At 30.8% G+C, this 25,837-nt stretch overlaps 1 protein-coding gene across 1 annotated transcript in view; it reads right to left on the bottom strand.

Moving 5' to 3' along the window:
- Positions 1 to 25,335, bottom strand: part of LOC147075693 (uncharacterized) — a 37,758-nt gene extending 12,423 nt beyond the window's left edge. Inside the window, exon 1 of the mRNA XM_085941798.1 lies at positions 25,183 to 25,335. Coding sequence (XP_085797924.1) covers positions 25,183 to 25,203 — 21 coding nt within the window. The 5' untranslated portion in view covers positions 25,204 to 25,335. The remainder of the gene's footprint in view (positions 1 to 25,182) is intronic.
- Positions 25,336 to 25,837: the final 502 nt, after the last annotated feature.

The raw sequence follows: 25,837 nt of genomic DNA on the forward strand, positions 1-25,837 counted from the left end.
CCCCCCTACTATAAAAAAATATCAACTTCACATCCATGACATCTACTATGAAAGGTGTAGGTATATAATATTCGTAATTTCTGCCTTAACTTCCTGCTTCTTAGCAATGCATGATCTGTTTGAACATGTACCGTTTAAAAAAAATCGGTTAGGTACATGTTCAAACACGCGCGTTAGCATGATCTTACTCCCTACTTCAGTTTTAGTTTGTCAATTTATGGCTACGGCCGTATGTTGTAGCTTAACCACTGGGGAATACCAAAAGAAATGGTGTATTTCAAAAAAACACTACCTTATTCTTAAGTCAATAATTAATACAAAGCAATCATTATTCTTAGAGACTTCAATGGTTTATAATTAGTATCTTTAGCATTATCTTCAAATGTGTTAATCTTGCCCATTTTTTGAATAATAAAATGCCTAATTCTTGTCAAATTTGGGATCACAGAGATTATCAATATAATGTAAATATTTCACTATAATAATGTCGACATAAATTATACTAATGGTTTTATAAATGCGTTTAAAAATTAATAAATGTAAAAAAATCTTTACACCACTGCACATGCATGTACTGTAATATGACTATATTCTAAAACATTAGAGCGAGAGGTTTAAAAGATTACTATTTTATGTAATAAAAATACTTTATGCAGTCATCAAATGTTTAAAATAAATATAAAGGATAATAAGGCGTCAAAATTATATAAATAGATTATCTACAACGTTTAAGGAATATCCAGGATCATGCTTTGAAAATGCAATAAAAGCTCCATTTTGACCTACGCTGAGCATGTCCCCCCTTAATATATACAACAATCAGCGATTCTGACAACCCAACCATCGGTACTTAATATCATAACAGACACATGGTGGGAAGTATAAAAAATTTGGAATTTTATTAATAAACAAAAAAAAACGAAAATATATCGAAGAGGCAACTATATGTTGACAATAGTGAAGAGCATGGGTGAGTATTTGCTAATTTGAATAATTCTGCTGAAGATATTTATTATCATGTAAGATGACACTATTTCTTTTTCTGCTCCCAAGGTCCTTGTGTTGTCTCGAAATAGCTTCACGTGGAAAAATATAATATATTATTTGTAGGTATTGTCAAAATAGTATAATAAATCCTTTAATCCTTGTGAGATATTATAATAATATTAACTCACTATTTACTCTTTTTTTATTTTATGTGGGTTTTGTATCATTAATAATAATTAAAATATAGTGTATTTAATAATTCCACATACGATGCTATTTGCTGTTCTCATATTTCACAACCAGAATTCAATTTACGTTTCTATAATCAATTTTAAAATAATAATTATGTTTATTCTACGTAGGTGGTAAAATGACAGATTAAATAAAACCATTAATATTTTGCATAGAGTAAGAAAAAATGTGTTATGTATAATTGCGAACTATGCATTATTGTTTTACTTAATGTAAATATAATATATTATATTATTGAATGCAGTAGACATCAATATTATTTTACAATAAATTACCATTAAAATTGACGCAATGCTTGCAAGGCATAATTTTATATCAAGCGTAGGCATATTTTTAAATAACTTTCTCTGATTTAAAAACCATCATGAACTATACCGATATTGGTAAACACATTTTTTTTAAATAATATAATAGCCAACGGTGACCACAATAATCGTATTGTAATTGTAACCAATGCCTCCATGCATATCCAAAATTAATAACATTTTTTTTAAATTTTAGCTGCGCCATTTCTTTGAGATTTATTGACGTGAATTCTACATATGTTTAGAAAATTAAAAACTATCTACTAAAGGTACTGGTATGAAGTTTAAATTTTATTTTATTGAAGTATTTTTTTGCGACCCTGGTTTCGCCTTTTGGTATCTTCAGGCAATATGCGCAATTTAAACGAGAATTAACTGTATTCCATGACATTGTGCAAATTAGAGTGCACGTTTTATAACTTTGCACTTTTTACTACACTGATACACCTTTGTGCCTGATTAGATACCTACCTCACATAAAATTGAATCAAATGATATTCACTTGTTTTAACATATCTATGTATTAATAAATAAATATATATATATTACATATAAAAAATATTTTTAGAATATATTATTTCATTTTCATCCTATAACCGGAGTAAAAAGCTATGCAGCGTATACTCTACCTGAAGATTCCAAAACGCAAAACCCATGTCACAAAAAATACTCTTAATGGACTAGTACAAAACCTAAATCGGATAATAATTGGTATGTTTGTGAATGAAATAAGTACAATCACAAAGATATCGAAGAAAAGCTTCTTCTATAGAGATGGAGCCTCAACAGATTAAAATGAAACAGACCCATAAATAAGAGATTATTCTATGTTTTTTGTATATTATAATGTGTAGCTGTTTATTTAATTTTGGGGGTCACCGATTTGTAATTATCTCACGGAATTAATTAATAACACATAGCAGATTTTGATTGATGTTTATTGTTTGATTGTTCAAATACGACTAACTTTACAATGTTATATCAGTAGAAATTATAATGCATTAGTAAAATTTCCTATCGATAGATGTTACTATAAATGAGACGAATATAAAATATTAAGATCTCTCATAAATCCTATTACTACTTCTAAAGTATCAACTCTAATTTATATTATTGTAGACTATGTAGGTATTACCTATTTATATAATATAAAGATTAATGACGGTTTTCTGTAGAAGAAATCGAGCTGCTAATTGAATCTTGGCATATGTGATGACAAGAAATCTTTCTTACAAGGGAATAGCTATGCGTTAACTAACATGGAGTGTAAAGAAAATCGAAAGTTGTAACATACGACATGATGATCAATAAACCGAGCGCGAGTGCCAACAGAGTCTCTCTCATTAAGCATTCCACCGTGTTAAAAGATGAACGTCGGATAAATTTCATTATCCGACCATTTTCACTTACATGTTACAAATTTAAATTTTAAAAATTATTACTTTCAAACACGGTCAATATATGGTATTAATGAAATTATTGTCATTAGTCTAGTAAGCATGGTCACCACCATAGTAATGTATCGGTGATGGTTGTTGATGTTGTCTCTATGTATTATTTGAATTTGATAATTTTAACTAAGCATGCAGTTTCGTAACAAAAAGGTTCGTTGGAAAATCAGCTCGCGTCGTACTCAGAGACGTCCCGTGGGGGTAGGCAGAGTGAGCGCGTCGCTTGGGGGCGGCAGTTACTCAAAGGGCAGCAAATCGACGAGAATTATTAGGTATATTATATAGAAATAGGTACCCACTTTTTACCCACAAAGATTTAACAGAACTGTATTTTTTGTCGGATTCGCGATGTCTAGTTTACTTCTGATGTCCTTGGACGTCACGTCCTTGATGACCAGCAATGCCACGTGCATATTTGAATTAAAGGTAGGTAGGTACATAGGTACCTAATAATTAATTTATCCAAATACCTATTTTTGCGAGTCCCTCGCGAGTTTTGAAAATTGTCAGGTGTATTTTTAAATGACTGGCAATATTTTTTATTGAAGTATAGATAGCATTTGAATTGTATTCAGTGGTATATATATTTTTTAATAATATATCTATTGGGGTCATGAAAGGATGATAAAAAATGAGGCGGCATTTTGGCGCTGCCTAGGAGTGGCATTTTGTCTAGGGACGTCACTGGTCGTACTATCTTAGATGGGCGGTTTTATCACTGTCAACTATTAATTGTCTGAACTTTTTTTTATTAATTATTCATCATCTTCACTCCGCGCTCGCTCATGCGATACATATATTTTTCAGATGTAAACCATGCTATTTATTATGTGTAGGTTAAAAGAAATATCCAACCATCCTTCGAGCTAGAAATCAACTTGAATATAAAATTAAATACTTTTATAGCAAATCCGATATTGTAAAATCCTGTATTATTATTTACCATACCACCAGATTGAAATGTAATCACGACCCAGAGCTTTATGACGTCCATTGAAGGTGTTACCACTACTTCGACCGTGACAAAATCAATGAACATCTTAAATATAATGAAATAACTACATATCCACTGATGTACAGCTCTAGCACACTTCGAAATCTACTTCTCAGAAAAATGGGTATACTTTTCAATAAAACTTCGGTTGTAACAATTAAACACTTTTAAGTATTTTAATGGGTCCAAATGGGTCCAAAGATGAGAATAGAGCAGTAGCAGCTCTTGTGATACCAGAAGTAGGTATAAACAAGAGCTGGAAGCTGAACCCAGCAATACCAATAATGACGGCGGAGCTCATCGCGATAAACGATGCAATAAAATACACTTAATGCGATGATTTCTCGGCGCAGTCCGCTGTCATATTAACAGACTCATATTTACAGAATCTTGCCGCAGCAACTCGCTCACATAACAGTAAAACCATAGCATACCACATCCTTGATCAGATCGACGCCAAGAAAAATAAAGGAGGACATCTATGCCTTCAATGGATTCCATCGCACATGGGTATTGAGGGCAATGAAAGGGCGGATGATCTGGCAAAGGAAGCTGGCCATTCAGGGGTACCACATCAGTGGATACCAGAAAACCTGGACTGGAATGAAGCTATAAAGAAAATGGGCTTGGATATATTTTCACCATAGGGCATCATTAGAAAAGGGGAAATGGAGTAAGTCTATTCTACCATCACCACGAGAGCTGCCCTGGTTTGTAGAGTCTCCTTTGACGAGGAGTGAACTTAAGTTAATATTGAGGCTAAGAACAGGGCACACAATGGGAAAAAGATTTGATGTCCTCATGGGAAGAAGCGAATCGCAGCTCTGCGATGAATGTCATGTTTTAGAGGACATTGTACATATAGCACTACAATGCCCTTAATATGAACTTCACAGAGTACAGCTGCGAATTGCAGATATTTATGAGAATATCGACGAATTGAAGGGTGTCCTGGCGATGGGTAAGATGGAAGAGCTAGGCAAAATTGTAAAGTTATTTAACAGAATAGGAGTGAGGACCTGATCGACGGATCCCCTTCTAGAAGAGAAGAGGCGATATGACAGCGAGTCGCAGTCAACGCCTCGGTAAAATCACAAAAAAAATATTATAATGCTAGCTTAAAAATGTTATTACTAAATTTATCCTATGTCCAGGCCTAAAAATGGCTGGAGCGCAGTTCCGGTTCATGAAATTCCCGAAATTATATCTCGTGGAAAAAATAAGTTGACCATTTGAGCTAGGTAGGCCATATAACACACTTACTTTTATATAATATACAAGAAATTACAACTGGGTTTAAAGCCAATATAAACATTAAATTCCTATTTAAATTAAATATTTTCATGAATGAAACAGATGATTTTTGAATGACATAAATGTCTATTCATACTTATCTCATAATGTAATAATAGTAATTTTGTCAGAAATGGCTTATATAATAATAATATATCAGTAGCTCACTGAGATATGTTTTTATTTGGTTTTATTTCATATACATATACTCATCACTTCATTTTTTTTAAATCACGTCTTCCATTAAAGTTAACTGTGCCAATTTGTACTGATGTACCTACGTACATTAGTGAACTATTGCAAAATAAGTATTACTGATGTTATATTATAAGATTATATTTTGTATTTATCTATCTATATACTTATTATCACGTTGCACATAAACAATATTCATCGAAAAAAAACCAAGAGTATTTTTGCACTTGAATCGCATTGAGTAAATGTTCCGTTGTGGTATTTAAATAAACTGAAGACAATGGACAAAAAAAAATAATCGGACACTTTTTGTAGTGGAGTGGTAAAAAGTTGAGGCGGCCTTCGCTGCATAATTCCTCGCAAATAGTTAACCTTTCCCTGTCTCGACAGATAGAAGACTATGACATTTTATATGCAACTGTCAGATAACAAGGCTGCGTTATGTTACATAAGTCTTTTTTCAAATGGGGCGTTAACATATAATATACTAAATATATGTTACAATATGGAATGTAATTAAAAATTAAGATATTTTTTTATGGTGGCGCCATTAACTCGTCCAGACTTTTTTTATTAAATCAACTTTTACTGCAAAATAAAAATATTCATTTTTAGGCAAAGTGCCGCCCTAAATCAGAATTCAAATGCCATCGTTACAACTTTACTCAAATTATATGTAAATTCATTAACTAATTTCCATAAAGTATCTGATCTTTTCTTTCATATTTGTCGTCGCTTATAGTGTCTGGTTGCATAGTAGTGCATAACCTGCCTACCCTCGCAGGGTGTCACTAAAATATAGTTATATTAAAAAGATGTTTTGATGATGTTGTTAGTGATTCGCTGAATTCTCATTTAAAGTGTGGGAATAGGAAAGAAAAGACATTATTCCGTGCTGTGATTCAGATACGCAGTGGCGTAACAAGGGATGTGCAAGCTGGGCAGGCGCCTCGTGCACAACTCGAATAGGGGCGCAGAAGCGAAGTTTCGTTGAGCATGCAGGAATAAAAAGTGATTGGAAGTTTTTATTCTAAAATGAACCAGACACGATCTAACTTAGTACATAATATTTATAGGTTAGTAGTAAATGTTCTGTATGAAAACCAAATATTGCACATCCGTATGAAAGTTTTTTGAATAAGTTAAGTTCTTTATAGTTTAATGTATCAAGGGCACGACTAGTCATGTTGTTAGATGCAATAGATCTAGAGCTGTCCATTAGGGTTATAAAGGAACTTCAAGCGACGTAGATACAGAGACAGAGGGACGAAGAGAGCCTAAGTGTGATAATACAGGAATGACAGCTCGGGATAGAGATTATTGATGGCCGATTGTGTAGTCGGCTATGGATTTGATTGGTCTAAGTTGAAAGCTGATTGGCGTAAGTAAGTAAATAGGTTATTGGATTGGTAAGTACTTAATACTGTGTTTTAATTAGATAATTAAATGGGAAGGCTTATTTTTTCTAGTCAATATACATGAAATACGGTATGCCAACTTGGATTAGGTTTGTTTGTTTGTAAACAAAACTGACGCAATGTAGTTGTGTTATACATAAATGTATAAAAGTGTATGCCAGGATTTTGTGATTTTATTCCTTTATGAAAATGACATAAACACCTTTCAAAATGGATTCTCGTATAAGCCAACCTTGATTTCTAATTTTCATTGACATGTCAAACAACACAGCAATGACTCAGCTTTCTTCGTGAACTATTTTTTTAAAGAGGTTTTTTCTTAAGGTAATACAATTTTCCCAACCCTGAATAGTTCCAATGAAAACGAGTTAAGTGTATCAGAGCTTCGGGGCGAATACGATCGTCCAGTAAAACAACTTTCGATTTTGTAGACATGCCAAAGGCTAGCGCCTATATAGTTCGGCTTCACTGCCGGCTGTCATGCTCCGGACAGTGAATTCCTCATGTGGGGGGTCAAAAAGAGATTCATCTTGTCAATCAATTAGATGAAACCAATAAAAATATTACCAAGGTAGAGTTCTTTTAGATTCCGATATGTACGTAGGTATGCAACATATTGGTTTAGTCCAAAGCCTTTAGATGTCCAATTTTAAATTTTAAAAAATAACATGATAAAATGTAGGTACTTACTATAAGTAATTAACATTATATTATACATTGATTCTTGTCAGTTTAAGGGAAGCCAGTGGCAAACAAATTTTGAAAATAGCCGATATACTGTATTATTTGTTATAATAGGTTCGGTTAAGTTAGGTTAGGTTTTCATTCTTGAATTCATGAATTTTGCCAAAATCGGCAATGAAAATAGGCGCGGTTCCCGCCTGGCTTCCTATAAACCAACTTGTACTTGTAAATTAAATAAAAAGGGTGTCTTTATTAATATTTTATATTATTTAGACCCACATCTCTAAAAGAGAGAAGGTTTTGAACCTGCCAGATTGATGAAATAATGTTTAACAAATAACATATGTAATGGTAAGAGAACAAGAAACATGTCTTCATGGCGGAAATATTAAACGTAACTAGATAATTTATTATATATAATCTTTTCACTCTTCAACTTACTATAAATAATGCAAGTAAGCCTCTAGGATTCATCACGAATTTAAATGCCATGTTATGAACCTCTTGAATTAATTATAATATGTAATAGCCATAACGTGTTTTAAATTAATATATATTTTTATAAATTATCAAGATTCATAGTTTACCTAAGTCTGTTTATATCTTATTGCTAAATATAATAATATAGACATTTACGTATGTATATAAACATGGCTTTTAAGTGCTAGATCTCCATTATAATGGTCTTGAAACAAAGTTGTTTTTTTATTATTTGATTATTGAGTGGTTTATATTGCAAACTACTTGTGATACGTTATATTAATATGGCAGTGGCGAGGGGTAGAGTTAGGCTGTTAATATTCAACGTAAATAGTGCACACTAAACTCTGTCGGTCATACTTACTCGTATTTGTTTTCATTGAAGTAAGAATACAAATTGCAGATGGTGCTGGTTAGTTGTATTATATTATCAATTGAACCTTGCCTAAACCAAACCACAATAGTTGAAGTGTGCTATGGGCAATATAACATAAAAAGTGCACACTTTTTCAGTTATATTTATTTATTTTCATTAAATTACACCACATATTACAGATGGTGGTGGTTAGTTTTTAAATTCATTAAGCCCTGCCCAAATACACCATAATACTTAAAAAATATTCTTCTATCTATAAAATTATGTAAGTATGATCTTATGGCATAATTTTAGATATTTTAGAGATAGAAAAACCTGTTACAGCTTTGTATACGCAAGGTTTATTTGAATTTTAAAAACTAACAAACATCATGTTAAATTTGTAGTATTAGTTGAATGAAAACAAATACGTATGACTGACAAAGTTTACTGTACACTATTTATCAGTCAGATCTTAACAGCCTACATCCACCCTTCGCCACTGTTATACGGGTGTGTATTTCGAAGCAGATGTATCACATCAGTGCTAATTATTAAATACTTATAAAAAATCAACATTTATTAAAATTGATCCGCCACTGCTCTTATGACAGCAATGTTATCTCCCCTTGAAATCAGTCTCGGAGACAAGTATCCAAATAATTATATCATGACCGATATATGTATGTATATAAACATAATATATACAATATGTAATTTTATTTTACGAGACATGTTAAGATGTAATGTTAACATAGTGGGTCGGGGTCGAAAAAGACGGATGGAGATAAATGATGAATAAACAAATGTTTCAAAGGCAAGGGCTCTTAGAATATTCGGCTTTAGGACTGTATATCTCAGAAATAAAATCGGCTCTTACTGCTTCTTACGAAAAATTCTATAATATATGTGATAGCATTTTTTTATCGCTTCATATAAGTGTACCATCTGTAGAGTGGCCCAAAGATAACATTAAGTAAGTATTCTTTTATTCAACGAATAATTCACAAGATTTAAGAATGTATCATTCTAATTATTGAATATACATAATTCTGAAAACATCATGAGAAAATATAGCCCATAGAAAAAATCGTTTTCGAAAAAAGTAAGACAAAATTATTAGCAAGTTCAAGTAAGTTACAGGAGAAAATATTGGAGTAATCCGTGACGTCGGTTAGTTTTTAAAGTAATAAATACTTTAATTTAGAATACAAAAACCGATCGCCCACCGTTACTCAAAATGGAGAGCGCTTATGGGGAAGTATTAAAAAGGCCAATAGTTAAAATTTGTCGCAATTATAGTATTTCGTCAACTTTTACGTCATACACTACCCAACTCTTTCATCAACTCGCATATCTTATTGTGGATTGAAGTGTAAAGAAAATTGTGACGCATACGACATTTTTTAATTGAGAGTCATATAATGTCTGAAGACCAGTCTAGACCAAATTCGAATATATCGATTTATTTTGAGAAAAAACCTACAGTGTTTGTGTGAAATTAAATTAAATATTTTATCATTGATACAAAAAAATCGTTGAATAAAAGTAGGTATTTTGACCACCATTGGCAATATTATTGTGACAGTAGGAAATCGATACGTGTTCAGATTATTTTGTGCCGGTAAAAAATGGCAAAATTCAGTTACACGAGGTCATGTGGCAAGGTCATCAGATGAAAGGTGTTTTAAGGTCGATAATGCAGAAATTCTTATCACCATCCCAACTATTGAAAACAGGTTGTTATAATTTTAGTAAACCGCTATTAATACGTCTGTTCCAAGTATTCGATTATAAATAGGTGGGACGATAATAAATGTATATACAACCTAGAGGTATCTAATTCTGGTACCATAGTGTAAGGCTATATTATTATTTAATCTCATGTACAGGTAATTTTGAGAATAATTATTCTATCACCAGTGTAATGTAAATTGCAAGTAAATGCAAGTAAATGAAGCACGGGGTTGTTAGGTTTGGCGCTGTACCGATCGTTGAAATAATTTTCCGCGCGACAGTAAATTAATCTTAGCGAGTTATGTCTGAAAAGCTTATTATTATAAATTAGAGTTTCGTTCCATACTTGAATATGCCAAAATAGCAGTCATAATGACACTATTGATTATATTATTATGCGTACCGGAGGAAATTGACCCTCTCCACGAAAAAATATAAAATAATAACTATAAATTCCAACCACCAAACGAAGGTAGGTACCTAGTAAAATCAACAATATACGTATCTCTTTTCCTAGAATTATATCCTGTAGCTAAATATAATTATGACGATGACGACAAATAATAATAAAAGTGGTTTATTTATTGTGTATCTGTTTGAATGGTTACGTTATGGGCCCCTTTGATATTGTTGGCAGGGATTTTGTAATACTGTGTGTAATATTTTACATACTCAACTTGAGAAAAGTGCCCATTTTTTAAGATTTAGTATACCTAATTTAATGATTATATGACTATTTGAACGGTTGAGCCCTCTTTTAAATCTTGTGACAGATCGATTGCGTCATCTGCGTCAAATAAAATCGACGTTAGCCTAACTCATCCGAAAAAAATATTAAGTATAAAATAGGGTTAATAGAAGAAAAATTAAATATGAGCTGTATACATAAATATATTAATATCTATGGAATACCACACCATTGATTTTATAAGGCAGATAGCCTGCGATGTATTGAATGACAGACAATAGGGTACCCCATCGGAAGCGATCTAGCTGGAGACCATCATGTATGGGGTGGATTGACTATGTGAAGAAACTGGAGAGGATTAGTAAGGGATATAAGTCAATGAAGCATTCTTGTAAATAAGGACAAATCCTACTCTAAGATGTAGCATGAAAGAAAAAGATAAAAAATAAAATGAAAAGAGAAAATATAAGTGTGTAGGGTATAATAGCAAAACTGAGAAAACGTATTAAATGAGGTAAGGTGAAACAAAAGATACTCGTCAAAACAGATTCTAAATTTGAAAAATAAATTTACACGATAGTAAAGAAATCGTTTATTTTAATCGAGTCGTGAAAGAAAACAAATAAACTCACAGTAGTTTGAAAAATGCAGAACCAAGCCAAATCCAATAGTGTTGACAGGTGGCACTTTCATCTGGTATTTTTTGTAGTTTTTCAATAATTGCCTATATAGGTACAATCGTGATGTAATAAAATCATATGTGAATATTTATTACAAAAACCTTTATGTAAGAGTTGTGCTACGACTTTGTTTAAACTGGTTTTAATAGTAAGTTAGTAGGTACCTGCCTATCTGTTTATAACTGATGAATTTGTGCTGGTTTAACGTTGACCTATTGAATTACCAACTTGCACAAAAGATTCCAACAGAACAGCGCTAGTGTTTAAGTAAGTACAGAAAGGTTATTGTGTTTTTTTCGTAATTAATTATAATTTCGAAATACTTAGAGTTTAATGTTGTTTTCATTTGAAATTTCACAAGGAAATAAATATTCATTAATAATAACAGTCATTAGGTGTAAACAACAAACAGGTGGCGAAAAAAATAAGTATGATATTTTGGTCAATGCCAAAATTTATTTATGTGCAATAATAATATAGGTAGACTTATAAAATAAATTGATTAAATCCTTGGAATCAATGATTTTTTTTGTTTATGGTTGTAAGTAGTCCACACCTTTATGATAAACATAAAAAATGATAAAATGTTAAACACACCAAAAAATATGAACGTTTTTATAGTTATCGACATTTTCAAATATGACACGTACATCGATTTGATTTATGATTGGCTTAGCCATATCGTATATTATCTAAATGAATAGCCATACATGAAGATTTGATTTAAACAAATGCCCAAATGTTACAATGTCAAAAACTGAGTTATTTGTGAGGGTATATACAGAAGTCGACGCCAATGACGTCAATACGACATAAGCCTGGAATGAAACTATGTGCGTACCTCACATAGCCAGCCAAAAGCCGCTCTTATGTAGATTTAAAATACCGCCCCTTTCCATTTTAATTAATTTCAAATTCTATGCGAATTCATTGGAAAAAATTTGAAAGAATTTCATACACATCTACAGACGATTAGACTGTTAGAGCATTTCCACGAAACATACTCTCAAACAGCGGTAGTTTTAGGTAACATGTTTAGAGGCCCCTAATGAAAAAAAAATGCATAAAATAGTCAAGTTATGTTGCTAGAATATTGTATGTGTCGGTTATTTTGTAAACAATTATATCGGTAGATACTTTCTAACAAAGCAATCGCATTTTCTGCTTCATGAAAATCTGTCACTCCTTTTAAAAGTTGTAACATTTGTATTTGTTCCTTCATTCACCGTCCTTTATTAAATGCCTAAAAGCATCGCATCACCTGCCTACTCTCACGAGACGTTGGTGCACATAATAGTTAGATGAGTGTTTCCTGTTTTTTTTTTATAAATTAATACAGGCATATGACAATAAATTTCATACAAAATGACTTTGTGTTATGTATATAATAGACTAAATCAACTTTGCTTCATTGAAATAATTGAGCCCCTTTCCTCCCAATTTATGTTTAAGATGATTTTTTTTTAATAGTGATAGTTTTCTATGATGCAGACGAGGTAATATTTGTCAGAGAGTAAGAAAATTTCCAAAATAAATATGCGTATTTTTCACAATCGTACTCAATAAAACAAAGATGGTGTAAAAATCCTGGTAGCGTAATTATTGCTGTATTCATAATATTCAATGGGAGTTTGTTGGGGGGGGGGTTTCCAAACCTGTCAATTCCTCAGCCCCATGTGCCTAAAACGAAGGCTTTTCAAAAACATTTATTATTTTTTTAAATTAAAATGTTACTTTTTAACATGTTAATGTGATTTTTTTTAAAACGTTTTCCTCAATTATTGGGCACTTGAGCACCTATTTTTTATAACTCTCTACCTGCATCGCTTTTTTCTTAGCTCGTATTCTTATTTGTCCGGTGGTTCTTTGTCCGGTACAAATCTTGCAATCGATTTTTAACTAACTTCCCGACTAGCTAGACATTTGAAACTTTTAGAATATATCAGAACACGATGCCAATGCATTTTTAATACTTTTAGCCATCTTTAAGTAGAATTGAATTCATTTTCAGTTAATTCTGTTTTTTAATATTAATATATATCTGCGTTACTATGGAAATCAATATGATATGTCAAGTACAAAATTTTTTGATCGTTTAATCTAGTCAAGTCATGTTTATATGGTTCAACACAATTTAAAAACGTTGTACTTATATAAAAAGTTCTTTTTATCTTGTAATTATTATAAATCAATTTTGTATTCTATTAATAAAACTGAATTGAATATCAAACTAAACGAATACACAAAAATATTTTATGCAAATACGACATAAATACCTGAACAGTAAATTACGCTGGTTTAGTTTTAAATTAATGTAGTCACGTTATCGTATCTATTTGTAAAACTGCCCACGTAGAAAAAGCACATTCACCCGGTAGTAAAGAATTCTAAATACTTACCTAAATACGAATAATAATTATGTCATTATTGCATGCAATCGATACCAACACAACTATATCGACTGCGTAAGTAGGTGTATATAGGGTCCAATCTCTCATAACTACGCGAAGAAAGGAATGTCAATTTGAGATTTAGTAATTTAATACAGTAGGTACATTTTCGTTCAGTCAACCAAGTCCAGTTAAATTTAAACGAACTGTAGTTCGCTTATTATAAACAATAATGAAATGAGACTATAATATATTAGTTTTGATATCAGATTAATAATTCAGACCATCTAATATTCTTTATTGAACATTCATAATTTAAAAACTGCTTAGAGAGTAAAACAGTTACCAATAGAAAATATTATTAATGCTTCAAATACATTATCATCATGTTACGTGCTGTCATGTTCTGTCAGGGTAAGCTGACGCTACGTGAAAAAATGTGTGAAGTCGTTTTTCTTAGTATCTTAGTAAATGAACATTGTCAGTTAGCAAAATCTGCCAAATTCGCCAGAGGAATAATGAGGTCACCTCATGCGTATCGCGCTACATCATGAACCGTGATAGTCAGTGAACGTTTTTTCTATTTTCTACAGGACTACACATTTTGGACCCGTGTCAAAATCACGTATTCTTTGTTTTTAGTGGTTCTTTGGATCTTCTATAAAATTATTATCTATATCTGGTGTTTACGTCTATTATCTATGGTCTGCTAGTTAGGTTATGTTCAAAATATTATCTATGTATGCAATATCGCAAGTAATTTTAACGTACACACACGTAATGCTTCAAATACACTCTATGACGATCGGTCATATATATGTCGAAAAACCCGTTTCTTATGTTGGCGTCCTGCGTCATAGGGTGTCACAGAGTGTAAATACGATGTCATAGCTGTCATACAATATGTATGTATAAATGTCGGAATGGCATAGATTTGATCATAGACACTAAATCGCTCTTAGCATAAATGTGCCCGATCGTCATATAGTCTATTTGAACCTTTAAACTGTTAAAATTAATTGATATTAGCATTAATAATGAATAGTAATTCAAAATAATAATACATTAGAGTTGACACTCTCATTATTTAATTTATAGAGATAGTGAACATATTCAAAATATTATGCAGAATAACGAAACCATAGAATAAATTTGTCGCAGTGGCAGCACGTGAAAGCAGGTGACGTGATTACTATGTAATCACCGTTATAGAAATTAAGTAAAATAATGGTTGTTTGTAATAATATTATACGTTTCGAAAATGCCTCAAAATGTTCAAGCTACCATTCAATTTAATCTAATGGTAGGTGCAATATTAAAAATGTCAAAGAGATGTCATAGGTTTATTATTCATTTAAATATTTCGCAAAAAAAATCGTCTACTAACAAGTAGGTACAGCGTCGTGAAAAAAGGATAGAAGACTTATTTTTTTTAAACAAGTAGTATCTCACTTTTTATTGCCAAATTTATCTTGTTTTATGCAAATTCGAAACCTTCAAAAATCGTTTCGCACGACATTTAACTGGGTGTTTAAATTGTGTGTCACTTTTTCAGTCGTAAATATAAAAATACTTGATTTGTTTCACCCGAGGACGTTATGTCACATTGCCGCGATGAAAAACCTATCGAGCGAAATTTTTCGAGCTAGAAAGTCAAGTTTCATTGCAACACTTGCATGATCTTGCATGACTCGCGAAGGAATAAGTGAGTGATTATTTACCTACTTTGCTTATCTATGTTGGAAATAATAAATGTCTCGCTTCATTAAACTTGAAATAGCTAAAATGTGAATGTACAAAACGCATGTATACCGCTATGATACTGTAGCGTACAATATAGGTACGTTTGATATTATCGAGTTTTTGTTACATTTACAATAATAATTAACATGTTAGGTAAAAACTATTTCGACTAATTAATAGTAAGTAATACATTAATAATAATTTATTGTAAATTACAAACAAAATAAAAACAAACGTATTTACTATGTACGTATTTGGATAATTTGATGGATTGGTTTAACTTTGACCCAGAATGTTTTTTTTTTTTAATATATTTATGATGTTACCTAATTGATGTAACTTCAAACTTGTTTCAACAATATTAATTTTAAAATATTCAAGCTAATCCTTGCCTTTTACTTATTACTAGCCTCTCAGTTTAACAAAAGTACGCACATAAAACATTTGTCTTAAATATGTACTTAGATATGTTTCTGATTTTGTAAAAAAAATGTTTATTCAATAAAACATTTATATTTATGATTTATTTATATACTTACAATAAATTAATTTAAAAAACAAATACTTACTAGTTCACTAATAGTTAGTCATACCTACAATTTCGGTACAAAGATAAATGAATATAATATTCTATAATTATATTGGTTTGAAAAAACTGCAATACAACAATCTAATAAAAACAAACTGATGTACATAATATATATTTTTAAAAATGGTTGAGGATCGTATCTTATTACCCACGAATCACGCAAATTCGTGAATTGAATTTATATAAGTACATTTTTTTCAAATACAAGCGAAGAAACAATTTAACGAAACTAACATTTTAACATAAATAAGTATTGTCATAGAAAATACAAATCGTGGACGATTGGTAAAAGTTACCCAAATAGGCCAAGTCCAGTGAACTGAAATACCTAACGGGTAAAGAGAAACAGGCAACCGATCTCGAGTAAGGAAGAATACGGGATAAATTTAAACACGTGTCAAGAATACGTCATACGTCGAATACTGACAACTGCTTTCGGTTTATGCATTTACGCTAATTTAATATTTGTGTATTACATACACTATTGTACGTCTATAATGCATGGTTCAGTTTCGTAGGACACTCACACATTCAAAACCCAGCGTGAAAATTGACTGTACTTATTGGTATTTATAGCCTACCGAAATTCTATTTATTATCTGTTCTGTGGCCGAGTCAATATATAATTTTTATTAATATGACAATAAGTACATAAAAACAAATAGTGTTTAAATTAAAAAAAAAAAAAAAAATGTATAGGCCGGTACCTCTACATTGGTTGACCCACCAAGTATCCGACTCCTGATAATAATATGTATAGGTCTATTAAGATGTTTTACTCAATAATTATTACCAGTTAACGATGTAAAGTTTCCGGAAGAGCCAATCTTTGTCTACGTTATTATTTTAAGAAAGTGGTGTATTATTTTTAATGCTCTTAAACAATAATATTAATGGTGTCATGCAGATCATTTATATGCGGATGAGAAAATGAAATTATTAACGATACGTTTTTGTAAAATTAAGACAAAAAATATTGACTCATTATAAATACAGGCAAAAGTTTATTTAAGGTAAATGCACCGCCTACCAGAGGCACCCGGTGGAAAAATATGTAGGTTGCAATTTGATAGCTTACATTTTTAAGTGTTTTAATAAAAACCTATCTAATAACGCTAAAAAGAAAAAGGTTTTTTATTTAAAGTCAAAAATAAATTTACTGTTTTCAAAAAAATGTTATAAAATGTGAATTCTCGGAATCCATCTAGTATGGTGGCAATATTGAAGCTTGGTTTGATATAAATAAAACGATTTCAAGTTATATACATTTTATTCATCTTAATTGATTACAGGAGTCATATTTATATAATGAATATTGGAAGACTATCTAAGTACAAAATACTATTGTTGCACCTAAGTCTAGGAAATGAGTCTCCAGTCTCCTACGAGAAATTGTCGTTAGCCATTCGTTCATTATGCATGTACATATTTATTAATAGTGAAATTATCAATAATTATTAAGAAAAAAACCCGTTGCAGCCATATAGGTACAGGACGTGTAAAAAATGGGGTGTCTACATAATATATAAATAAATATTGAAAAACGATGTAACTTTATTTACTAATCGTACCTACATATGTTGCTTTATATTAAACGTATATAATAAAACATATATAGAAACATAATATAAATCATATAAAGTCCGGATTGCGATGGTTGTGGGAATCCCTTTAGATGCGATTATATTTTTTTTTAAATATTATTGTATGTTGCTTCGAATATTATATCTAGAAATAAGGTAGAACGACCACTACGATAACACCCACATTGATTAATAAGGTTTATTTTTCCACTAGAGACAATATAATAACCTAAACAAATATAATTATTTCAAAATTGCATATTTTGTAAAATGTCAGTGGACCGTTTTATTTCATCATTTAATGTTTGATCCACTACAATACACTTTATCTTTATAATGAAGGTAAATAGAACAATCAAATAAACAACATATTTTTTAATCAATTCACAGATTTCATTATCGTGAGAAGTATAACTGAGAAATCTATATTCCTAGTGTGTGTGTGTGTGTGTGTGTGTGTGTGTGTGTGTGTGTGTGTGTAAATAAAATGACTATCTACGTACTCATTGTGAGATTTATCAATACCGAAAATTGAATATGTGTACGTCCTCAACATAATATGTAAAAACAATCATTACTGCTATGAAAATAATAATCATTGGATATATCAAATTGAAATGATTGGCATTTAACATCGACCAAATATTAAATTTTCACAATGTTCTCAGTTAATATTGATTGCTGTTAGTTTGGAAATAATATTCGTAATATGACCGTTAATTAAATATGTTGTATAAACTTAACGTAAAATAGCGTAGATCTATCTGGTCAAACGGTAGTATTATAAAATTGTTGCACCCATAACACGTCTGATAATTCCGAAAATCAGTTCACAAATATCTCATAATCCGTTTCGATACAACGGAAAAATTTGCAAATCTCGTGAATATCATAAACTGTTCTCATTTTGTGTATTTGTGTTGAAATTCTATTCAAAACAAAAATTAGGCAATTTCTAATGTCTCCGTATACAATGCCAATATTGAAAACTAGATTATCTACATAACTCGAAATATTTTGCAGTGGCGTATGAGATAACTTTAATTGCGCTTTTCTTCAGTTGATAATTAATTGTATTCAGTCATTACTGTAATTAGATAACTTGATTTATACTGTTTTTGGGAACTTATTATATTATTAATTCTCTCTGCATAATGCAATCAGTAACAACTAACAATTAAATGAAAAAATGAAAAATTGTAATATAATGCTTAATCTAATGTAGATAATTATATATATGTTATTCTTATATCTATCTATAATTACCTCTTTGGGATATGTAGGTATCTAGTTAGTTACTGTATGACATTTCGGAGATATCTTTTATTGTGTTAACGTCAATTCATGGTGGAAAAATGCATTGTATTATTAATTTAATTTAATAAAACGCAAACTTTTTTAGTACTAATATTTGGTGTAATGATTGATGTATTATGAAATATTAATAGCCAATTTCATTCATTTTGATTTAATTTTATTGAAAAAATATATCTGATGAATTTTGATGAATAATTCAATGTATTGGTTGATTATTTGTGTCACCTTTTGAATTTGTTTTGATAAATGTCTGTTTTATAAAAATTATTTAGTTGAAAATTTCCCTCTGAGACGGACTTAACCGGTCCAGATTTTTTATTAAAAGTGGGAAAGGTACTACAAAAATTTGCGTTTTATTATATTAAGTCAATAATTTAGAAGATAACTGAATATTGGTTTGAAGTAACATAAGAACTGATTTAATCCACTTAAATGCACTGTAGTAAAAAACATAATCTTGAAAAATCTTAAATAGTTGAACCGAATGGAATTCGAATTCACATGACCGGGTGAGTGCTCTTATTTTTTAAGCTACCGTTCCGCTTATGCCTCATGCGAGTTAAATCTATTAACTACTTAAGTTAGGTACATATCCGAAGTGTTATGATTATAGTTGGCGTCAGGTATTAACCAATTTTATTAAGATATTTGAATATTATTAAGACATTGAATAATTATACATATTTTTGTTATTCAATACTGGATAGCTATAAAATTAAATAAATACTACATTTTAAAAACATCAGAAAAACATGCCTATTAGAAAAAAAATCAATTGGCTAAGTGATAAATCACCAGAAGCTCATTTTTTTTTAATTAGTAACTGTCTAAATGTGACAGTATTCCCACTATGGCACGAAAATAATATACTAATAATATTATTTACCGGAGACGATTTTTCTTAATGTTTCAAGGTCAGGTGTGAGAAATATCTAAATATTTTTTTATTTAAACTGACACACCTTATACAGGTAAGTCGTTATTGATTCCATGAGAAATCTGATTTTCTACTATGATTACCTAGTTTATAGTTTATAAATATTTTTTAAATTTATTAAGTATGGCAAATCTGTAATTCAATAATAACAAATTATTCTAATTAATAATATTTTTGACAGCTGCATTTTAACGTGACGTGTCTGAATTAATTATTGTGTAAGTTTTTATGATTATAAGCGGAGAAAATACTTCAATAACTTCAGATAGTTTGCTCGAGTAGTTACTTATGTGAAAAAAATATATTTTACACTCTAGAACTAATTTACATAAGTACGCATTTATGGTCAAAACCACAATTTAATATTTATTAGAAACTGGAAATCAATAAAAACAGTTCTTACTTGTGAAATTACGTATAAGATATCGGTACCTAAATAAAATCTTTACATTATAGACCAATACTTGAAAAATTAAAAAAAAAAAATACTACCTATACGTATAGGTTAAAGTATTCTAAGGGCTTTTAAGAAGATTGATTGTCAAACAATTTGGTCATCGCACCATTGCTTAAAACTTATTATTTCAAAAAAACTACATCTGAATTTGATGCAACGAGTGAAATTCAAACCCGCGACCAAACGTACAGTGCTATACTGAACAGTAGGTATACTTGAATAAAAAATAGTACATATCCACCTACTAATATTTTATGAACCACTTTCTTGATTAAATTATATTTCACACTTTCAGTGCTCGAAATGATACATTTTAGGAACCGCTACGTCAACGTAATATGGTGACGGAAATATGCATTTAAACATTATAAGTTCAAACAACATTTTGGTCAAACTGAGATAAAAAGATTTGAGATTAAGATACCTACTTAAAATGTAAGCAACGACAGTGTTTCGAGACCATGGAAACGTCTAATGAATAAAGAAAAATGTGATCATTTAGTTTGTTTCTCGTATTTTTAAACAAATAGGCCAAAAGCGTTTAATTAAACCGACTCAAAAAAAAAAAATGTTTGCTAAAAATATTTTCATAGTGTTTTATCAGTATCTATTATCAGTCGGAAGCCAACAGCGGTGGACTGAGGTTGTACAACTTCGCTTGCGTATTCGGGACGCTATTCGCCTGGTTACTCGCGAACGGTTATAAATACGGGATACAACAAAAATAATATTGTTTGTAAATGAATTTGACAATAAACTCAACATGTGTGGTCCCATGTGATTTTGACAAACAGTGCCAGTGCTTGAGAAAAAGTGAAAAATATTTATTGTTGCACGGATAGTGCACTTTGTGCGGGGAGTGCGTCAAACGCTGTGAAGCGAGGGGTTGTCCACACTGTTTTTTGTTCACACTGTTGCGCGAATTCCAAGACCGCGTGAACGGCAAAAGCAATAAAATGGAAAACACCACGATGGAAGTGAATGAAACCAAAAAAACGAAGAAGAAAAGAAACGATGATGAAGAGGAAGTGGTTGGAGAAAAAGAAGAAGAATGGCAGACGGTGACCTCTGGAAAAAAACCCAGAAGAGACTCTGGGGTCACTCCAAAGGGAAACCAAAACATCGTCATGATAGCGACGGGAAGTAAAATTCCATTAAAATTGAAAATAGCGCAGATGCTGCATAAGGCAGGAGTAAAAGTACAGAAAATTTACAATAAAAATTTAAAGACGTACATCCAAGTAGAAGACGAAAAAGAAGCAGATAAAGTGAAACAAGCTGGAGAACTCAAAGATCTCGGTTTTGTGACCAAAGAGAATGACTCCTGCTCTTATGGAGTAATAAGAAAAGTCGATATTGATATGGACCTCCAAGAACTGCAAATGGAAATCAAAAGTGATGCAAAAGTAATCAACCTTAAGAGGTTGACAAGAAAAGGTGATACAGGAGAGCTGACAAAGACCTCGTCAGTCAGTATTAAATTTGGGGAGAAAATATTGCCGAGAACAATTTACATATATGGAGTCTCTTTTGCTGTAGAACCGTATGTATTCAGGGTTATGCAATGCTACAAATGCTGGAGATATGGGCATATCGCGAACAATTGCGGGCGTACAGTAGAAACGTGCCCTAAGTGTGGTGAAAACCACAAAACCTGCGAAAAAAATGAGGAAATTACGTGCATCAATTGCAAAGGTAACCACGCGGCAAACAGCCAAAAATGCCCAAAGTGGCAAGAGGAAAAGAATTGCAAAGAAGCAATGAAAAAAATGAACATACCTTTCAAGGAAGCAAAAAAAAATATGTTAAATAATAGCTATGCTGACATATTAAAACAAAAAAAATCGTAGGAAGAGATGAAAGCGAAACAATTCAAAAAACTAAGGAAAACAAAAAGAAAGAAGAAGCGGTGGTAGAAGCTTCAGGCTCAACAATAATATCTACAGGTAGTAGCGTAAAGCCTACAAAAAATAAGAAAAATTCAAAGGGGAAGACAGAGGTTAACGCGATGGGAGAAATTATGAAAGTCTTGCTGAAAGGGGGAGACTGGCAGCAGATCATTAAACAACTAATAATTAAAGCAGTGGACTGGGTATGCAAACAATTCAAAGAAGGACACTTAAAGGAAATTCTAGGGGAGGTTCTGGAGCAAAATGGATAATAAAAAACAAATTAGGATTTTACAATGGAATGCCAGAAGTATGAAGCAAAAAAAGGATGATATAGAACTCTACTTAATAAGACAAAAAATTTCAATAGCATTAATCTCAGAGACTTGGCTGAGGTCTGAATTAGACTATCTGAAATTCAATGATTACACGATGTATCGAAAATACAGAAGGGATGGATACGGAGGAGAGCGATTCTGGTGCATAAAACACTGGCGTCTAAAGAAGAAAGAAAGAAAGACGGAAGAGCTAGACAAAATAATTATAAAGCCATTTAACAGAATAGGAGTGAGGACCTGATCGAAGGATCCCCTTCTAGAAGAGAAGAGGCGATATGACAGCGAGTCGCAGTCAAAGCCTCGGTAAAATCACAAAAAAAAAAAAAAAAAAAGTATCTATTATGCAGAAACATTGAGAACCGGGGTGGTTTAGTATGGCAAACCGGTTTTCCCTATAGGTAGTGACTCACCCATCTTCAATTCGACCCCTGCTGCTTTATAAATATTCGTAAATTATTAATTCTTTCCTATTATTATGATTCATTTTCATAAACAAAAACGTATGTTTTAAAAATGGATACAAAGTCTTCGCCACGTTTTGAAGATTGGGTAAGATCATGAATATTGAAGATGCGGATAATATTAAACTGTAATATTGCATAGTTTGTATCAGTTGACAATATACCATTGAAGTAGTCGAAACCAGTCCTGAATATTATTAAAATATGTGAAATAATTTAATATTTTATTGTAATTATTAAAATCATGAAAAGTTTTTTGCGAACTCGTAAATATAAAATATGGTATAATAAGCAATGCGTGTGCATGATAAAATAAAATGATAATTATTGAAAGCAACATACTTATAAAGTATTGCAACTAGACATTGTTAAATTTCTGTTACAAACCAGTATTATACTGGTATATAAAATTATATAATTAAGCAAATAACTGGTTAACCATTAACAGACCATTGTCGTATGTTATGTCCATTACCAGAGTCACTTTCAAGAAATCTGTCACAATATTTTTTTGTTATTGTGCTATATTATGTAAATTTTTTAATAAATTAACTGCAGTAAACCAGTATTTTTTTTAATTGCTATCAAGCAGTTGCAAAGACAATAATTATTGACAATTTGTGTATGTAAGTGGAAAATATAAACTAAAATCTAAATATATATCGTCACCTCAATACCTATTACAACTAGATAACTTAATGTTCACTGTTTTTGAGATAGATACATATTGAATAATATGATTCTACATTTACTTCTCAATAATATTATAATACTAGGTTAGTCAGAAGTTTGTATTTGTCTATATATATATATATATTATATAATATAGGTACCTAGAATAAATGTCTACTTATATTCAGTTTATTTGATCACCCAAAAACTTTTATTACGTAGGTACTTGTTGTTTTATAATAATAATTTTTAAATTTACAACATCAAGCCGCACCTATATACCTATACACAAAGAGAAAAGGTCTAAAAATACTTCGATAATCTAATTATAATTATCATAAATTTATTTTACCATTAATTTATTTAAATGGTTTATTACAGTAAGACAGCTTGATTTCAATACTATTTATGAGATTTAATTATCGAGTCAATCCGAGGTGTCGTTTTTATGATGTTGTCACTTGTGTGTGGACAATCCTTTCAGAAGAAATATAATTTTGAAATTCATTACATATATTTTTTTTAAATGATATAATTCGGAATGTAGAACATGTTCCACTCATAATTACCTTATTACCAATTATAATCGATTAATTTATATGTCAAAACAATTGGCTAATATAATATATACACAATATACGTGAAAAACCACTTTTTATCGTAAAATACCACTTCATTGTTGAAATAAATATTTCAAAAACTTTTACTCATGACACAATTAAAAAAATCATCTTGAATTGTAACCTATTGCAAAATATATTAAATAATTCAGTTGTTATTATACAAAACAAAATAAACAATGAATAATTTAATTTGGGTACCTATTAGTTATCTATAATGATGAAAAAATAGTTAATTAAATTCGTAATATAGCTAACATTTCGTCAAACATTTTACTAAATGTATTACATAAATTTAGATTCAACGTTAATCATGCTGGGGTTCGTAAAATCGACGTTATGCTAAATAAAATTGTACATACAAAGTAAACCAAAGCTTTTAACTACTAATATACTTAATTATTGTCATTTTTTTGATGTTTCAAGATTTATGAAATTATTTTTAAGTTTTTAAGTATTAATAAATAATACGTTGTACAGCCATTATGCAAGTTTGAAATAAGTTCAATCCTATAAATGAATTCAGTAGATCAACATAGCTACTATGCACTATTTTAAGAACTTCCTCTATCAAATAATATGTTAACAATAGTTAAATTTGTAATTTTCATTTCCTATATTGCTGAGGGGAAAGTTGAATTATCATGAATAATAATTATTCGCTTACCGTGAGTGTCAAGGTTTTCATTTCTGCAGATTCCAACACGATGAGTACAATAAAAGAACTGATTCACTTAGCCGAAAACTAATTAATTGAGTAATTTCGTGAACATGCAGTTACGTTATTACTTCCTACGGTTGACTAGCGCAAGTAACAGACGCGTATTTCCCTCTCGCTCTGCATTTATATCAACTCCCGCCAAAACGTGATACCCCTCCTAGCCAGTTATGCCGGGAACGTTTTTGTAGGGTGACTGTCGTATTGGAAAATGTGGCACTATACAAAAATAGAATTATTATTATCATTAGAAACATAACTAAATCCACGCAATTGAACAAATTCCAAAAAGTAAGAGTTATTTTTTCTATGTCAACCACGTTGAGCTCAATACAGATCTGCTCCAATGCAAAATGAAAATAGTTTGATATTATGTATTTTTGAAATGCTATATTGTAACGTTCATAATATCGTCACTTCAATACTACAACTAGATAACTTGATTTTCACTGTTTTTTAAATAGCTATTGAATATGATTCTACATTTTCTTCTCTACAAAATGATAAAACTAGGGAAGTCAGAAGTTAATGGGAACTGTATTAATTTTGTGATTAAAAATATTAGTTAAATTACCTTAAATGCATTAAATAATAATATATCTCC

The sequence above is a fragment of the Rhyacophila brunnea genome, unplaced genomic scaffold (assembly GCF_057557595.1).
Source record: "Rhyacophila brunnea isolate RB1 unplaced genomic scaffold, BYU_Rbru_1.0 scaffold_14, whole genome shotgun sequence".
NCBI lineage: Eukaryota > Metazoa > Arthropoda > Insecta > Trichoptera > Rhyacophilidae > Rhyacophila > Rhyacophila brunnea.